General features: G+C 41.5%; 1 protein-coding gene across 1 annotated transcript in view; it reads left to right on the forward strand.

The window, feature by feature from the left end:
* The window catches only part of nwd2 (NACHT and WD repeat domain containing 2), a 146,928-nt gene that overhangs the window by 85,310 nt on the left and 46,228 nt on the right, over window positions 1–15,390 (forward strand). Inside the window, exon 4 of the mRNA XM_078553985.1 lies at window positions 9,892–10,095. Within this exon, the coding sequence (XP_078410111.1) occupies window positions 9,892–10,095 (204 nt within the window). The remainder of the gene's footprint in view (window positions 1–9,891; window positions 10,096–15,390) is intronic.

Genomic DNA, 15,390 nt, shown 5'->3' on the forward strand with positions numbered 1-15,390 from the left:
AGTTTTAAATGCTGTGCTATTATCTCAATGCTATTATCTGCTTTCTTCGCCCCTTCGGGTAACTCTAACTCCAACTTACCCACCAATTCCATTAGCTTGCTCTTGGTTCATTTTTGTAAACCAGTCAGTGTTACATTTTCCATCTGTAGAAAAGTTTTAGCATCTTCCAAAGCCATTTCAGATTCCAACCTATATAATTTACCTCACAGCAACTCCAATTCTTATGTCCAGTACCTCTTTGTCTCTATGAATGCCTTTTAAAGGATTCACAGATCCCACCTTATAACCATAATCCCTGACCAATTATTATTCTGCGTCCAAGCACCCGCGTTTCAAATCCCACAAGAGCGCCCACTTTATGACCTCCAGTTGAGGTTACCACTAGACAAGCCTGACCCAGGGTGGAACCCAGCTTGATAGATCCTAACTTTTATTTATTTGTCTACATATGTGGAGAGGTGCTACTGAGCAGAGTCACTGGAGTCAGTTAATGAACTTGTAACAAAAGCATAAAACATTCATTTAAACAAAAAACAATGAACTATATTACAATACTCCTTCACCCACAACTATACCTTTACAGATATATACAGATTTGTAAGGATAACACAAGTTACAAAAGCTATCTTATACTTAAAGGTCCACTGTAAGTGTCCATGTACCGCTAGGCAACCTGTGGTCAGACACAGCACACTCTGAAACCAAGTGACAGATGCCACCCCAGACAGATGATATGGATTTCTCATCAACTCCCCCCAGATGCTTGTCACACCATGAGCCAACCAGTCTCACTGAACTCCGTCTTTCACATGAGGGTTTCTAATCTTCAGTCTCTAAGAACTCACTTTGGAACCTTCTCCCAAACCAATGCTTTCTCTCAGATGCCATCCACAAGAGTTCACCTCCAGGGTTTTGAACTCTCCTTCCGATGTTCCTTTCCCCTGGGTCATTACATGCATTCAAGCTTTATTCCACACACTATTTCCAACTGGCTCAGCTGTCAACAGCACCACTGTTTCAAATGCCCATAGCAAAGAGTTACAGACCTTCTGTTGCCTCTTTGGGCCTTCTGACTTCTCACAAGACTTATCTCCTTAAGCTTGAAGCTTGGAGCTTTTCTCTGCCCCTCACTCTTAACTTCACTGAACAGGACTTTTTTCCAGGCTCCTGTCCTTCTTTTGACTGGAAGGTCTGCTTGGGACTTTCTCCTGTTCCACTCCCCTGGATTCTTGGGGACTTTTTTTTTTGGCTTGGGACTTGTTATCTGTCCCTTTTGCTCAGTCGCTCTTTGGCAGCTGCTTTCAACCAACTGTAGCTTGGAATTGGCTTACTGAGCCTTTTAGGTTGCTTCTGCTTGGCAGCTGTCTTCAAAACTGAACTCAAAACTGCTATTCCTAGGCAACCACCCAGTTTTTCTACACTTGTGTTTGCTTAACTTTTCTTAGTCATAAACTGTCATTAGAAATGTACCTTTTAAAGTGGAACTAAAACTCGATTTGACCTTTTCTTAACACAGATGCAGAAATACAAATCAAACTTAAACATTAAAGCTAAAACTCATCCTAACACCCACAAATACCAATATAACTGCCTTAAACTACCTGCATTTCCTAACACTTTATTTCCTCATTTGAAATTTACTTTTTTGAAGCTAAATTTTAACGACTAATTTGGGAGCTCAAGCTGAAAGCAAGGTCGTGAAAGTTAGTACCTTGGATGCATCACCAGGGCCTCATATGCAGCAGATTACTTACCGGAAATTTGCTGAAGGACTGTCAGATTGACAGTGCAGGAAAATCATGGGTTGTGCATTTGAATTTCCAGTGACCAAAACTGTAGAGTTCCAACGCTGGTGGATCATATTTGTCGAGGTGTGAACATGTGACACATCATCACTGTAATTTGCAAATATTATTGCACTTGCCCTCAAACGATCAGGCCCCCTGGAATTGAGTGCTTTTGCTCAGTTTTTTTCTACTTAAGTTGGCATTTTCAAGGCCAGGGTGACTGGTCATGGGAAAATTCCAGCATGGAGTAAATAGACTGAGGCCTGAATTTTCATCCTCGAGGTGGGTAGGGGGAGTTGGGAAAATTCCAGGCTTGGTCTGCCCACCTTGGAAGAAAGTGCCCGTAAAGACAGGATCTTCATTGCTAGGGGCCAGGTGCAAGCTGGAGTCGGGCCAGATAACCCTGAGAGAAGTGCGTAGGCAGCCACAAGGACTGACGGGTGCCAAGGTGGATTGTTTAACAGACCCACCTCAGTGCAGTGGGACATTGTCCCAGTGAAAATAAAATCATAAAGTCTCTCACCCCTCGTACCCTGTTCACCCTCCAAACACTCCCCATGCCCCATCCATATGGAAGGGAAGAGCTTGGCATAAAGGGCATGAGGGGACATAGGGGATCGATGGGGGGCACCTCATGCCCGCACCCACCCCCTCATTCCCCCATGCCAAGCTCTCCCTTCCATACACTCCCTATGTCCACTCATGCCTCCTATGCCAAGCTCTGCCCTCCCACACACCCCCTCAGGCCGCTCATGGCCCCTATGCCAAGCTCTGCCCTTCCATCTATCCCCTCAGACTGCTCATGCCTCCTATGCCAAGCTCTTCCCTTGCGTACACTCCCTATGTTCACTCCTGCCTCCTATGCCAAGGTCTGCCCTTCCTCCCATCCCTTCAGACTGCTCATGCACCCTATGCCAAGCTCAAGCACTTTCATGCCCTTTGAAGGGGTGCCCAATTTTATCTCTTACTCCAAAGCTTGAGCAGTTTAATCCAAAATGGTGGCAGTTCTGTAATATTTTGAATAGAATAGCCTCGCATCAATTAAAGCACCAAAGAGGTTTATGTAGCAGTGTTTATCTGGAAACTAATTCTCATTAACAATATTCACCTGTTATTCAAAACCAATTGAGAGATCCATTAACTACAATCCTGCACTCACATTTCATTACCAAGTGGGAGTTCACAAGTTCAAATATACTCATATGTACTCATTGCTCATAGTTTTTTTTCCAGTCTTTTTAATAAAAAGGGAAATAATCTGGGAAGTTCTTTTCGCATGTTACTCATGCTTACTTCCCTACCTCACTTCCCTCAGCCATGACAAAGTAATAGTGTTTCCATGAGCACTTTGTCTGTGTTAATTGTAGTATTGGGGTGTTCAGGACTATAAGGATTAATGTGGGACTGTACTGCCCACATGATGTAGAGTCCCAAGGGAGTAATAGAGTGTAGTGGTGAGTCTGGTAGAAGTCGGCATGAAGATAGCACCTAATCAGGACTTTATCCAGTATATATGTATATAGCTATGTGTTATTAATAAACAGTTATTGTTCAACCATACCCAAGCCCTCTAGACCTTTTCATGAGACAACGTACAACCTTACAACATTAATTAAGCCTTGCATCAGTGAACTCAACTTCTCATTGGCTGGTCTGCTGAATTAGATCATTATTAGCACCTGACAGGGATAAATGTTCACCTTCAGCGCTCCTGGAGCATGAAGCTCGGTATCTGCACCACGGAAGAAGAACAATCACCAAACTGGTTAAACAAAAATATTCTTAAAAAGCAATGGGTAACTAAAGTAATTATTATATCTTTGATTTTGCATTTGCTGCTGGGATTTAGGCTGTCCCTTCAAGCTAAATTTCAGGTTCTACACAAGATTTCATTTAATGCTTGACTAAAAGGATATGGTGTCACAGTCTGAATTTCTCTCTGTCCGAGATATTAACAACTGTCATGCAGCATAAAATGTTTAAACTTGGCTTGCTTGCATTTGTTAGATTTTTGAACAATTTCAGGCAAGCCGGCTTATATATCTTAAACAATTCAATCTTTCCTGGAATTTCATCAAACAGAACGGATGTCATAGATAATCATATTGGACTTTCCTGACAGAACAATTGGCCTTCATTGATCCCTGCTGTGTACATCTAGTTTGATGGATGATGGTCTCCAGCTCCTGGAGATTCTCATTACACTGTACATAAATAATTGCATTTTGCCAGCCTTTGCATGCACTTCAATCTACATTTTTCATGTTCCAGCAGAAAATGGCATTGGTCCGGTAGGATGCAATGCACCAGTTAAAAGGTCTGACTAGACTGCCATCTAGTGGAATGTTTGTAGAATGCCATTTTTTAAAATCACAGGTTAGGCCAATTCTCTGATTGCAGTTTTACATTAATATTGATGGAGTTGCAGAATATAATGTTGAAACACTGATTTTTTTTTTTTAAATCCCAGAATATTCCATAATCCTTTATATAATGGAAATAGGTTTGAATTCAGCCACCAAAACAACTGGGCCTAATTATAACAGCCTGAATCATGCAATAAATCGCTAAACCCAATAAAAAAAATCTCCTAATTCCACACAATAATAGAACTTGAATTATTGAGTTACCATAAATTAGCGTCTCTGTTCATAGGGTTTCAGCTAGGAATACAGCTCTCAAGATACAGTAAGATGCCATATACTTGAACAACTTGTGAAACTTCCATAATTCAGATAACTGCTTACTGATTCTGACACAATCCTGTGCCGAATTATTTTAATTTAGCATGGAAATACTTAGTACAATAAAATAATTATAAATATGTGCATTGGGCTAACCAGTTAGTTCATAGAATTGGACCTTCCTCAGGTCCAAGTTGCCTGCTGGAAGTGGAGGGAAAGTGATTTTCCGCTACCTCGAGACCATTGAAAGTGACAGGATGTATTGAGAGTATTAGGTTTACAAGAATGGTTCCAGGGAGGAGAAACTTCAGTTACAAAGGTAGATAGGAGAAACTGGGACTGTTCTCCATAGAGAGGAGAACGCTAAGAGGAGATTTGATAGAGGCATTCAAAATCATGAGGGGGCTGGTTAGAGTGGATAGGGAGAAACTGTTCCCACTCATAAAAGGATCAAGAACGAGAGAGTGCAGATTTAAAGTGATTTGCAAAAGAAGCAAATGTGATGTGAGAAAAAACTTTTTCACACAGTGAGTGGTTCAGGTCTGGAATGCACTGCCTGGAAGTGTGGTGGAGGCAGGTTCAATCGAGGCATTCAAGAGGACATTAGATGATTATTTGAATAGAAACAATGTGCAAGGGTATGGGGAAAAGGAAGGAGAGTGGCATTAAGTCATAATGCTCGTTTAGAGGCCTGGTGCAGACACGATGGGCCGAATGGCCTCCTGCACCGTAACAATTTTGTGATTTTGAGAATGATTAGCAAATCAAAGAGAGACTTGTAAAGCTCTTAATAGACCACAACTAGAGTATTGCACCAAGTTTTGGTCACCACACTTCAGGAAGGATGGGTACTTGAGAGAGCACAGAGGTGATTTACCAGGGTGGTTCCAGGAATGAGAGATTTTAGCTACAAGATTAGGTTAGTTAAGCTAGGATTGTTCTCCTTAGAACAAAGGAGATTGATGGTAGATTTGCTAAATGGATACAAGATTATGCTAGGTTTTGATGAGGTAGACAAAGAAAGACTGTTCCCATTAGCCAATGGTAAAAGGATACGGAGACGCAGATTTAAGGTTTTGGGAAAGAGGTACAGAAGGAATGTGAGGGTAAATGTTTAAATGCAGCAAGTGGTAATGGTCTGGAACTCGCTGCTTACAAGGGTGGTGAATGTAGAGAGGATAAATGCTTTCAAAAGAGATTTGGATGGCAACGTGAGGGAAATAAACTTGCAGGGCTATGGGGATGGAGCAGTGGAATGGAACAGACTGGATTTTTCTACAGAAAGCTGGCATGAACTCAATGGGCCGAATGGCCCCCTGTGTCATTGTGACTCTCTGACTTGTTCTAGTGTCTCTGACCTAGGTTCATTCCTCAGGGTCATTATCATAATGAAGGCTGCTGTGGGAGTCATTTGTATTGCTGATGGGATGCCCACCTCAAGTAGGGGGACAGGAAATTGTTGTGGCTTTGGAAGGTGTGTTAGAAGTGCTATATAAATGCAAATGGTTAGGATCTGGAATGCACTCCCTGAAAGTCTGATTGAAGCTGGGTCAACTGAAGCTTTTAAAAGGGAATTGGATAATTATCTGAAAAGGAAAATTTTGCAGGGCTGCCCGGATAAGACAAGAGTGTGGCACTAGGTGAATTGCTCCTTCAGAGAGCTAGTACAGACACAATGGGCTGAAAAGCCTCCAGTGTTGAAACCATTCTGTGATTCTACAAGTTGTTGTTGGCTCCTTGCAACAGCAGAGATTATCCAGGACAGCTGATAAAAACCTATTTTTAAAATGTTAAAATGCCCCCTGTAAATAATTGAATCATTCTTCCCTACCCATGACCCTTTGCAAAACTTGATACTGAGATCTTATCGGCATTTCTTGCACACAGCATTGTTAGACTGCAAATAATGTGAAATATATTGCATGATATTATCCTGTCTATTTGTTCCCCATTACAATACACTCTGTCCATATTTGGGTGGACATGTTATACACTCATCCCTTCTAACTGAAATTTTCAGCAATGGAATCTACTGGCAGGGAACTGGAAGAGCAGTGACCCATCTAATTCTCCCTCATAGACTCATAAGACATTTACAGCACAGAAGGAAGCCATTCGGCCCCTCGTGCCCATGTCGGTCAACAAAGAATTGATTACACTAATCCCTTTTTCCAGCACTTGGCCCATAGCCCTGGAGGCTATGGCAATGCAAATGAATATCTAAATACTTCTTATATGCTACGAGAGTTTCGGACTCGACTACCCTTTCAGGCAGTGAGTTCCAGACTCCCATCACCCTCTGGGTGAAAAAATTTCTCCTCAACTCCCCTCTTAGCCTTCTACCTCTTACCTTAAATCTATGCCCCCTAGTTATTGACCTCTCTACTATTGGAAAAAATGCCTTCCTATCCACCCTATCTATGCCCCTCAATCTTATACACCTCTATCAGGTCCCCTCTCAACCTTTGCTGCTCCATGGAAAACAACCCCAGCCTATCCAATCATTCCTCATAGCTCAGACCCTCCAGCTCAGGCAGCATCCTGGTAAATCTTCTCTGCACCCTCTCCAGTGCAATCACATCCTTCCTATAATGTGGTAACCAGAACCGCATGCAGTACTCCAGTTGTGGCCTAACCAGCATTTTATACAATTCCAGCATAACCTCCCTGCTCTTGTATTCTACGCCTCAGCTGATAAAGGCAAGTATCCCATATGCCTTCTTAAACACCTTATCTACCTGCCCTGCTACCTTCAGGGATCTGTGGATATGCCCACCAACTTTCCAGAGTCCTACCATTCATAGTGTAATCCCTTGCCTTGTTAGTCCTCCCCAAGTGCATTATCTCTCACTTTTCTGGGTTGAATTCTGTTTGCCACTGCTCTGTTCACCTGATCTCTCCACCTGCAAGAGAAAAAAATAAAGGACCATACCATTCAAGTTAATCCTTTCTGGCAATAGATTTAGGAGGCTTAAACTATGTTGTTCTTGGACAGATATACAAAGAGTATGCTTTATTAATATCAGGGCCACTAGCTGAGCATATTGTTATAAATATAAGGTTTATAAGATTGTAATCTTTTTGGACAGTGTCTTTAATTTAAGGTAAAATGTAGGAAGTCATGTGACCTGTTCTGAAGTCTGCCTAACAACAGGACTGAGTGGCATGGCTGTTAAAGATTAAAGGGAGGCCTGGGTTGTTTTGCTGGAAGGGAGCTGTAAGGTGTTCACACTTGGAGACAATGGCAGCAGCATCTGTATTTACAGTAGCTAGACTTCTAGTCTCCAAGTTCCAGGAAGGTGCTGAGAATGTCAGGTTGTAAGTGGTTATGTACTTTAAACTGTCCATTTACTTCCAAGATAAAAGAGAATTGGGGTCTCAAGGATAACTAAACAGCATTTCTAGCTGGATACAAGACACATGTGATTCACGTTGCCATGGAGATGAGTTTTGAAAGTGGGGGAGTTTCTAAGATATCTCTGAAACTCTCAGACACAAGCAGTCTACCAGGATCTGGGAGAGAGGTAGCAGCTAGAGGCCTTAAGTCTCTATGGTTCACCATGTAGGAATGCGGTGGGAGCTCAAGCTTGGATTGAAAAGACCAAATTCGTGAGGATTTGAAACAAGGCTGGAAGATTAGCCTAGCATGCGCTACACGGAGAATCTCCAGGATAATCCCTCACCATGAAAGAGAATTCTGGGGTTAACGATTACCAGGCTGGGAAAGGAAAGGAACGGATGCAAACCCTGGGGAGCTGAGAATCACTTTGGACCAGTTCCAGGAGAATTGTATGACTACTTAAGGGACGGTGTAAAGTATACCTGTGAAGTGGGTATTTCAGTTGTGTTAAAAGTAAAAGGGGAAAGTTCTGTCCTGTAGTTTAAAGTATAAGTTTCCTATGAAAATGGTGTTTACTCAATAGTGCTTTTAATCTGGCTGTTACATTAAAAGTCTTAAAATGTGAAATCTTGTTTTATCATTCTTTCAGCTACCAATGAAAAGTTGCTTTTTTTAAAAATGTTATTGGTCTGTACAGGTTTTGGAACAATAATGAGGTAAATCTTTGTCCTCAGAACTTCTACCATAATCTGGGGGAGCAGATCTCATTGATTTCATTGGGATGTTGGACAATTCACTTCCTCAGATTACTGCTCAGGTGGTGACAAAAATCTGCCTCAATGTATCAGATTTTGAACAGGACAGAGTCATATAACAGAAGTGGCAATCAAACCTAGGCAAACCGAGTGGCCTAAACCTGCTCCTATTTCTTGTGTTCTATGAGTTTACTTCAGAATATTACATTTTTCTTGTGGGGAATTAGGATTTTGACTCACCACAACAAGTATAAGCCTACATTAAAGCATTATTTAATTTTTTTTTTAGCACTGTTTGAATTTATAATTAAAATATTCAGTATGACCAAACTGTTCAAAGCTCATTTTCAATTCATTGTTGAGATGATTGAGTGAATAAGATAAGGAATTGAAAGCAAATAATGACTGTGGCTGAAGCCATTGACTTCATTCTCCACCAGCCCCCACCCTTGCATTTCTATGTTATCCATGGCCGGAATTGACATAGCCCTCTCCTTATGAATCAAGGTTTGCAGCTTTCCTGATACTTCTCACATTCCCCTATCTGATTCTTGGTATGTGCCGTGTTTTCCTGCAAGAAAACATAAAAGCGACATAAGCTGGAAAGATGAATGTGAGAGAATTTACAAGCCACCTAAATGCCCAGGATACCATCCACTTTTTAGTGTGGGAATATGCAGCATTGATGGTCCTTGTGTTTTCAACAAACCTGGTGCTTGTCGTTTGCTGCATTTAATAGGCCACAGGGTCAGCATATTGATGTGACAATACTACACACTATTCTGGAAAACATGAGCATGCCTGTGTCAAGAAAGATGAAAAATTGTCAAAGTAAGAAGGGTGAGGGTGCACCAAGTTTAGAATGAAATGTAGTTAAAATGCATTGCAAGTCTACATTGTAAAATTAAGACACTCGTAAACCCATTTACCTTGGCAGCCCTTTGTAACCAGCAAATGTCTTTCTTAATCTACTCCAGTTTTCAGGCCACAAGTGAGGCAACATTCACTCAGTCTGTCACCTGCATCCATAGCGGCTTCCTTTTAAAGAGTATCCCTTACCTCTAAAGGGAGCCATGCCTCTCCTAGGAATGCCAAAGCACCATGACCGAATGATGCTGCCCTTTCCCCTTCAGTTACTTTTTGCCCTAATTTACGGAATAACTTTAAACAATTATTTTAATAGGCTGATCAAAGTCCCTCAGACCATTATAGCAAATCTATCAAGATCGTAAAGAGTGAGCAATGAGATCAACCCTGACTTCTGATCAGCTTTGGTGGTCTAGATGTAACAATGTTATCACACTGATGTCTTTGTTGTTTCACAGGGACTGTTTGGTGAAAAATATGGTAGCATACGCCTACCCGGGGAGGTTGAGACTTCTGAATTTGAGATGATTCTGGATGCTGCTGTGGAGGCGCAGCTGGACACAAAAATCTTGGAGGAGTGGTACTGTAGAGATGAAAATTCCGTCCCACCAACGTACTACCTCAAACCGAAGTCTGAAATGCTGAAAAATTACCAGAATGTGGTACAGTTTTAAAGCATTCCAAGTGTTTTCAGTATATTGGTTTATTTCTTTATCGCAGTCCCCTGTGAATGTTTTTGCAATTTTTGTGTCCCTTTATGAAAATTCTTGAAGTTACTTTTCTTAACAAAATTCTTCAGTTCATGATTTAAGTACCGCATACTGTTTAAAATGTGCTCAGTGGAACTATCTATCAAAAACCATGGGCTGGATTTTCAGCTTGGCGTGTGGGCGTGTGCTCAACGCGCACGAGCGTGAAATAGTGCGCGATGACGTCGGGTGAGCATCCTGACATCGCGCGATATTTCGATCGACGGGCGCACGTGTGAGTCAGCAGCGTGCCTGCCGACAATTAAGAAGGCTGTTAAGCCCATTAATAAGTTAATTAAAGTGAATTTTTCCCTGCCTGTCCAACCTTATAGTTGGCGGGCGGGCGAAAAGGCCAAGCACCCTTTGGATTTTTGAGGAAACCTCATCCACAGGTGGGATGAGGTTTCCAATGTTAATTAAAAATAAAATTAAAATTTCTAACTCTTGTTTTTAATGCCTTTGCTCATGTGACAGAGTTACATGAGGGGCCATGTTTACCTTAATTTTAAAATCTTTATTTTTAATGTTAGAAATCTTCAGTGCCCTGAGGCAGCTCAGTGCCTTCAGAGAGCTTTCAATGAGCGCACCCATGCGCTGACTTCCGCGCTTGCCCTCCTCCGCCCCGGCCCAGGCAGCACTGAGCATTTCAGCACACAATTTACGCTGGCTGGCCATTAATTGGCCAGCCAGCGTGAAATTGCAGTGGGGGCCCAATTTACGTAGCTTCCATTACCCTGGAAGGTGGACAAACACATGACTACTGGGTAGGCCGATATCCAGCCCACCTATAATTCATCCCCTGTAGACTACTTGCAAAATTTCAGACCCACAAGGCCAATTTATGCAATTGTTCAACAAACTATGGAACAGTGATCATGTCAGGATACGTAGTTATTTTCCTGAAAACCTGTATTGTTGATCTGCGAAGTCAAACTTCCAGCAGATCACAACATTTGTATTATTCACATAATTGATGTTTCACACTTTTAATTACCCCCACCATCTCAAAATAATGTGCTGTTTGTCCTGAACCATAGGTCAACTGACCAGACACACAGCAGAAATGTGATCATATTGTTATGGTGTTAGATAATTAAAATTCCATCTAAAGGAGGCTTTATGAATGCTGTTCCAAAACACCCTTACCTTTTGCAAGTTTGAAAGTGATTGGTTGAATTGTGCTGAATTCCAGGGAAAGGTTCATATTCAGTCTCAAAAAATGTGCTTCTTTGAGCTGAGTTGATCAGGAGCCATTTTTCTCTTGTTAAAACCACGTCATGTGGAACTACCCAGAGCACCAGGATGCTGAGACCAAACTCAATCTCTGTTTCTTTCTACAATCTTCGAAGTGCCTGATACAGACAGACCATCGTTGAGTTTGATGTGATGGTCTCCATTTCCTTCTACATTCTATATGCACAGCATGTACACCAGCAAACTTCATCACAATTATGCCTTGCAAGAAAATCAAAAATGAGGCAGGTGCAATAGTGTAATAATGTAGAATATTCCTGAACTGTAGATGGACTTCAGGTTACCCAGAAGGCACAAAATGTAAACATAGAATCCTAATCTACAGTATAGTGTAGGTTGGTTTCAAGCTATTCAAATAGGAGAATGCATGTCTGCCTGTAGGTGAAATTGGTGTATCAGTCCTCGCATATCAACCATTTTCTTTAAATCAGATACTTTGTTATCATTTTCCTCCATTTTCTAGATACTCTTGTGTGTCAACCTGAAAAATGACTACAAATGAACTAAGAAAACATGGAAGAAGCCCAAACTTTCCACTGGACTTGTGCCAGTTTCTCAGCATAACATCTGGAAGCAGAAAATTAGACAGTGTGCCATTCTGTCACCTCTTAGGACCAATCCTAAGATTTACAATCAGAAGTGAAAGTGAATATTGCATACTCCACCCTCATAGATTGGCAAATGCAAATAATATGTTAATGGTAGAAAAATGTTGAGAACATTGGTGTACTCCTCTCATACAATATTGAAGTGGTGGATAAAGAGTCATTTGAAATTTAAATCTGCCCAAGAGTTGATCCCTTCAGCCAGAAATTTTAAAGTTGGAAAATGTCTTCAGCTCCCCTAACTTTAGCCAATGGAAATGCTGGAAGGATTGCATTTATTGGCAATCACTAGTTGCCATGAGAAAGTACTGTTGGACCTTCTCTTTGATGATGGTGTGAAGTAGGGGATTCTAAAGTTCTGAGCCAGTGACATTGAACAAACAGTGGTATATGCACCTAGTCATGTTGCTTGGAGGATAACTTGGAGGTAATGGTGTTCCATAACATTGAACATAGGAACATACAACATAGAGGCGCAAATTTTCAGGCAGTCAGAAGGACTCTGTGCCTTAGCCAAAATGGCACCATGGCCCCGAATTTGGAAGTCCCACCCCCATGTTTGGCACCAACCATTCTTGCGGTGGGGAGAATGGAGACGAGATATAGTTCACACATCCACAGTTCATGAAGGCAGCACCACATTTTAAAATGCCGCAGTCTTCACTCAGAAGCAATTTTCATTACCCAGGTTTTTGAAATACGACTTGTAAGCTTTACAAATTTGAGAAAAAGTCTAATCCTATCGGAGTTCTTTGGGGAGGTCAGGCACCCCTTTGGAGAGATCAGGCATCCTTCTGGTATTGTTAGGGGTAGACATGAATGTACGTAAAAGGTTGATAAGGCCTTTAAAACTGTCAAGTCATTTAAACCCCCTGTTCTTTAAATTTTGAAAAAAAATAGCTTGCTGTGTCCCTCATTTAAACAAAATTTACAAATAAACAAATCGTAATTTCAAGAGATGTTTGTTGACATAAACCTGAAGGTTATCATTATAGCATTAGTACTGCTTGGTTGCTTCCACAAGCTATTGTTATAACATTGGGAGGCCTGTAATTTCACAATTTGATTGACAGCTCCAAGTGGTTACAAATGGATTATCTGTCTTTGATGTGGGGCCCTGAATACAAATGTTTGTTTTTATAAATGGGATTAAGCACTTGAAGGATTTAATATATTGAATGAGCTTTTACCAATGTGTTTTTTAATATAGTGAAGTCTGTAATAGATACTTAGAATTTTATTTTATTTCATCTCAGCATGGCTCCTGAGGTCAGCATTTGGTGGGTGCTGGGTGAGTTGGCATGGAGGGTGCAAAGGCAAGGGGAGTGTGTGAGGTGTGAGGGTTACAGGGAGTTACTATTTTTATTATGACTGGAAATAAGTCCCAGAGCACTGAGGTGAGCCTTTTAACCAGCCCACCCCAGCACTCAGTAACCTCATGGCTGCCACTGCAATGTTTCTGGGGGCAGTGGGCCCGACTCCAGTTAGCACCTGCCCCTGGAATGAAAATCCGGCCATTCCAGAAGTTTCCCCGAGTCAGGTTTGCAGAGTCGGGAAATTTCCTGACTCCACGCACCTGACTAGGGAGCGAAAATCCAAGCCAAAAAGAGGCCATTTGACCCATCATGCCTGAGTCAGTTCTTTCAAATTAGCCCATTCCCCTGCTTTCTGCCCCCCACCCCTGCCCCTCTATTGCTGTCCACAGGAAGGTGCTGTTGAAGTAAACTGCAGTAGAATAACCACCAATTGTGACCACCAAGGTTTACACATGGATAATGACTTCTTGATTGAAGTAGGAGTGGGCATCCAACAACCATAGAACTATGCCCCAGCAAGGTGATAGCACTTTCAGAATTGGAGGTGGGGGTAACGAAATTTGCAGGATGAAAAGAACAATATATTTATATATTTATTTCCAATTCTGCATAAGCCCTTCCTGTAAGGGGTTGACATAGTCCTATCATTGCACTATGGAAGCTAAATTCACCCTATCACCCCAGTCTGATTGTTGTATTTTTTCTACGTAAAATAAGCCCCCAGCTATCTCAATCTAGTGCATACAGATTCACAACAGAAAGTTGTATATAATGTATGTGTTATTGTCAATCTTATTGTCAAAAATAGACCTTGAGAGGAGGTGGCATGGGAAACAGAACTGTCACACTGGTGCAGTCTAGAATTTTATGGTGTTAAGGGACTTGTTAGAGCAAAGTATTTAGCATTTGGCCCAAACAATTCCCTGGTCTCAGGGCTAATAGTCAAATTTGGAACTAAGTACAAAAGAATAAGAATGTATTTTGTTCATAGCCCATGAGATCTCTCACCTTTGAGGAGCACAGAATTAATCAAAATATGACCATTTTAATATTATAAAGTAACTGTATCTATTATTCTGTTTCTCCTTCTGTTGCCAATTCATCAAAACAATTCGTTGTGTAACGCTCTAAACAATTGGGCCATTTTTGTTGCCAATTTGAATGTATTTTTATTTGTGTCCCTTGCTTCAGGTCTCTCTGAAAATGCCTTACTACTATAGAGCAATTAAATGTATCCATAGGGCCTTTTGCTTTTTGACATATATGGCAACATTAAAAAAACTGGGTTGTGGCAGCACATCCAAATGCAGCATTGTCCAATTTGAGCTAAATTGGACGATTTGTGAATAAGTCCCTCTTGTACCATATGGAGGCATTGTGATTTTACAGCTCAATTTAGCAGACAGCCCACGGTGTTCAGAAATTATCAAGTTTTCAAGCTGGGGAAACACCTAATTGTATCCATAAGTTGTCAATGTTAATCAATCTGCAAGCTTGCTTCTAAAATAGAAAAAAAACAGGAATTTATTAATGCATTCTAATTTGATACTTAGGCCACAATATTGCGTTGCGCGTGTGGATACCCGGCTGATCTGAATGAGCGCAAGAATATGTCAGGCGAACGTCCCGACTTCATCGAGCCCTCATGCCATATTGCAGTCAGCAGATGCACACAGGAGTCAGAAACGCGCCCGGCGGCAATTAAATGGGCAATTAAGCCCATTTAAAAAGCCAATTGCCTTGAATTTTATGTTGCCCATGTGGTTTTCCGGTAGTTGCACAGGCAGCACGGGCAGGCAGCCATTCTGATTCAATGGATTTCTCATTCCAAGGTGGGATAAAAGGGGACCGGAGCCCTGGCAGCGTGAATAGTTAGGAGTTTAGAACCATAGAAAAGTTACAGCACAGAAGGAGGCCATTCGGCCCATCTTGTCCATGCCAGCCCGAGGACACCCAGGTGCCCTTTCTAATCTAAGGTGAGAGTTTGCTGCTGGTTTGTTTCTGATAGCTCATAGGTTTCTCTGTATTTTCTG

The sequence above is a fragment of the Cetorhinus maximus genome, chromosome 1, assembly GCF_964194155.1.
Source record: "Cetorhinus maximus chromosome 1, sCetMax3.hap1.1, whole genome shotgun sequence".
Lineage (NCBI taxonomy): Eukaryota > Metazoa > Chordata > Chondrichthyes > Lamniformes > Cetorhinidae > Cetorhinus > Cetorhinus maximus.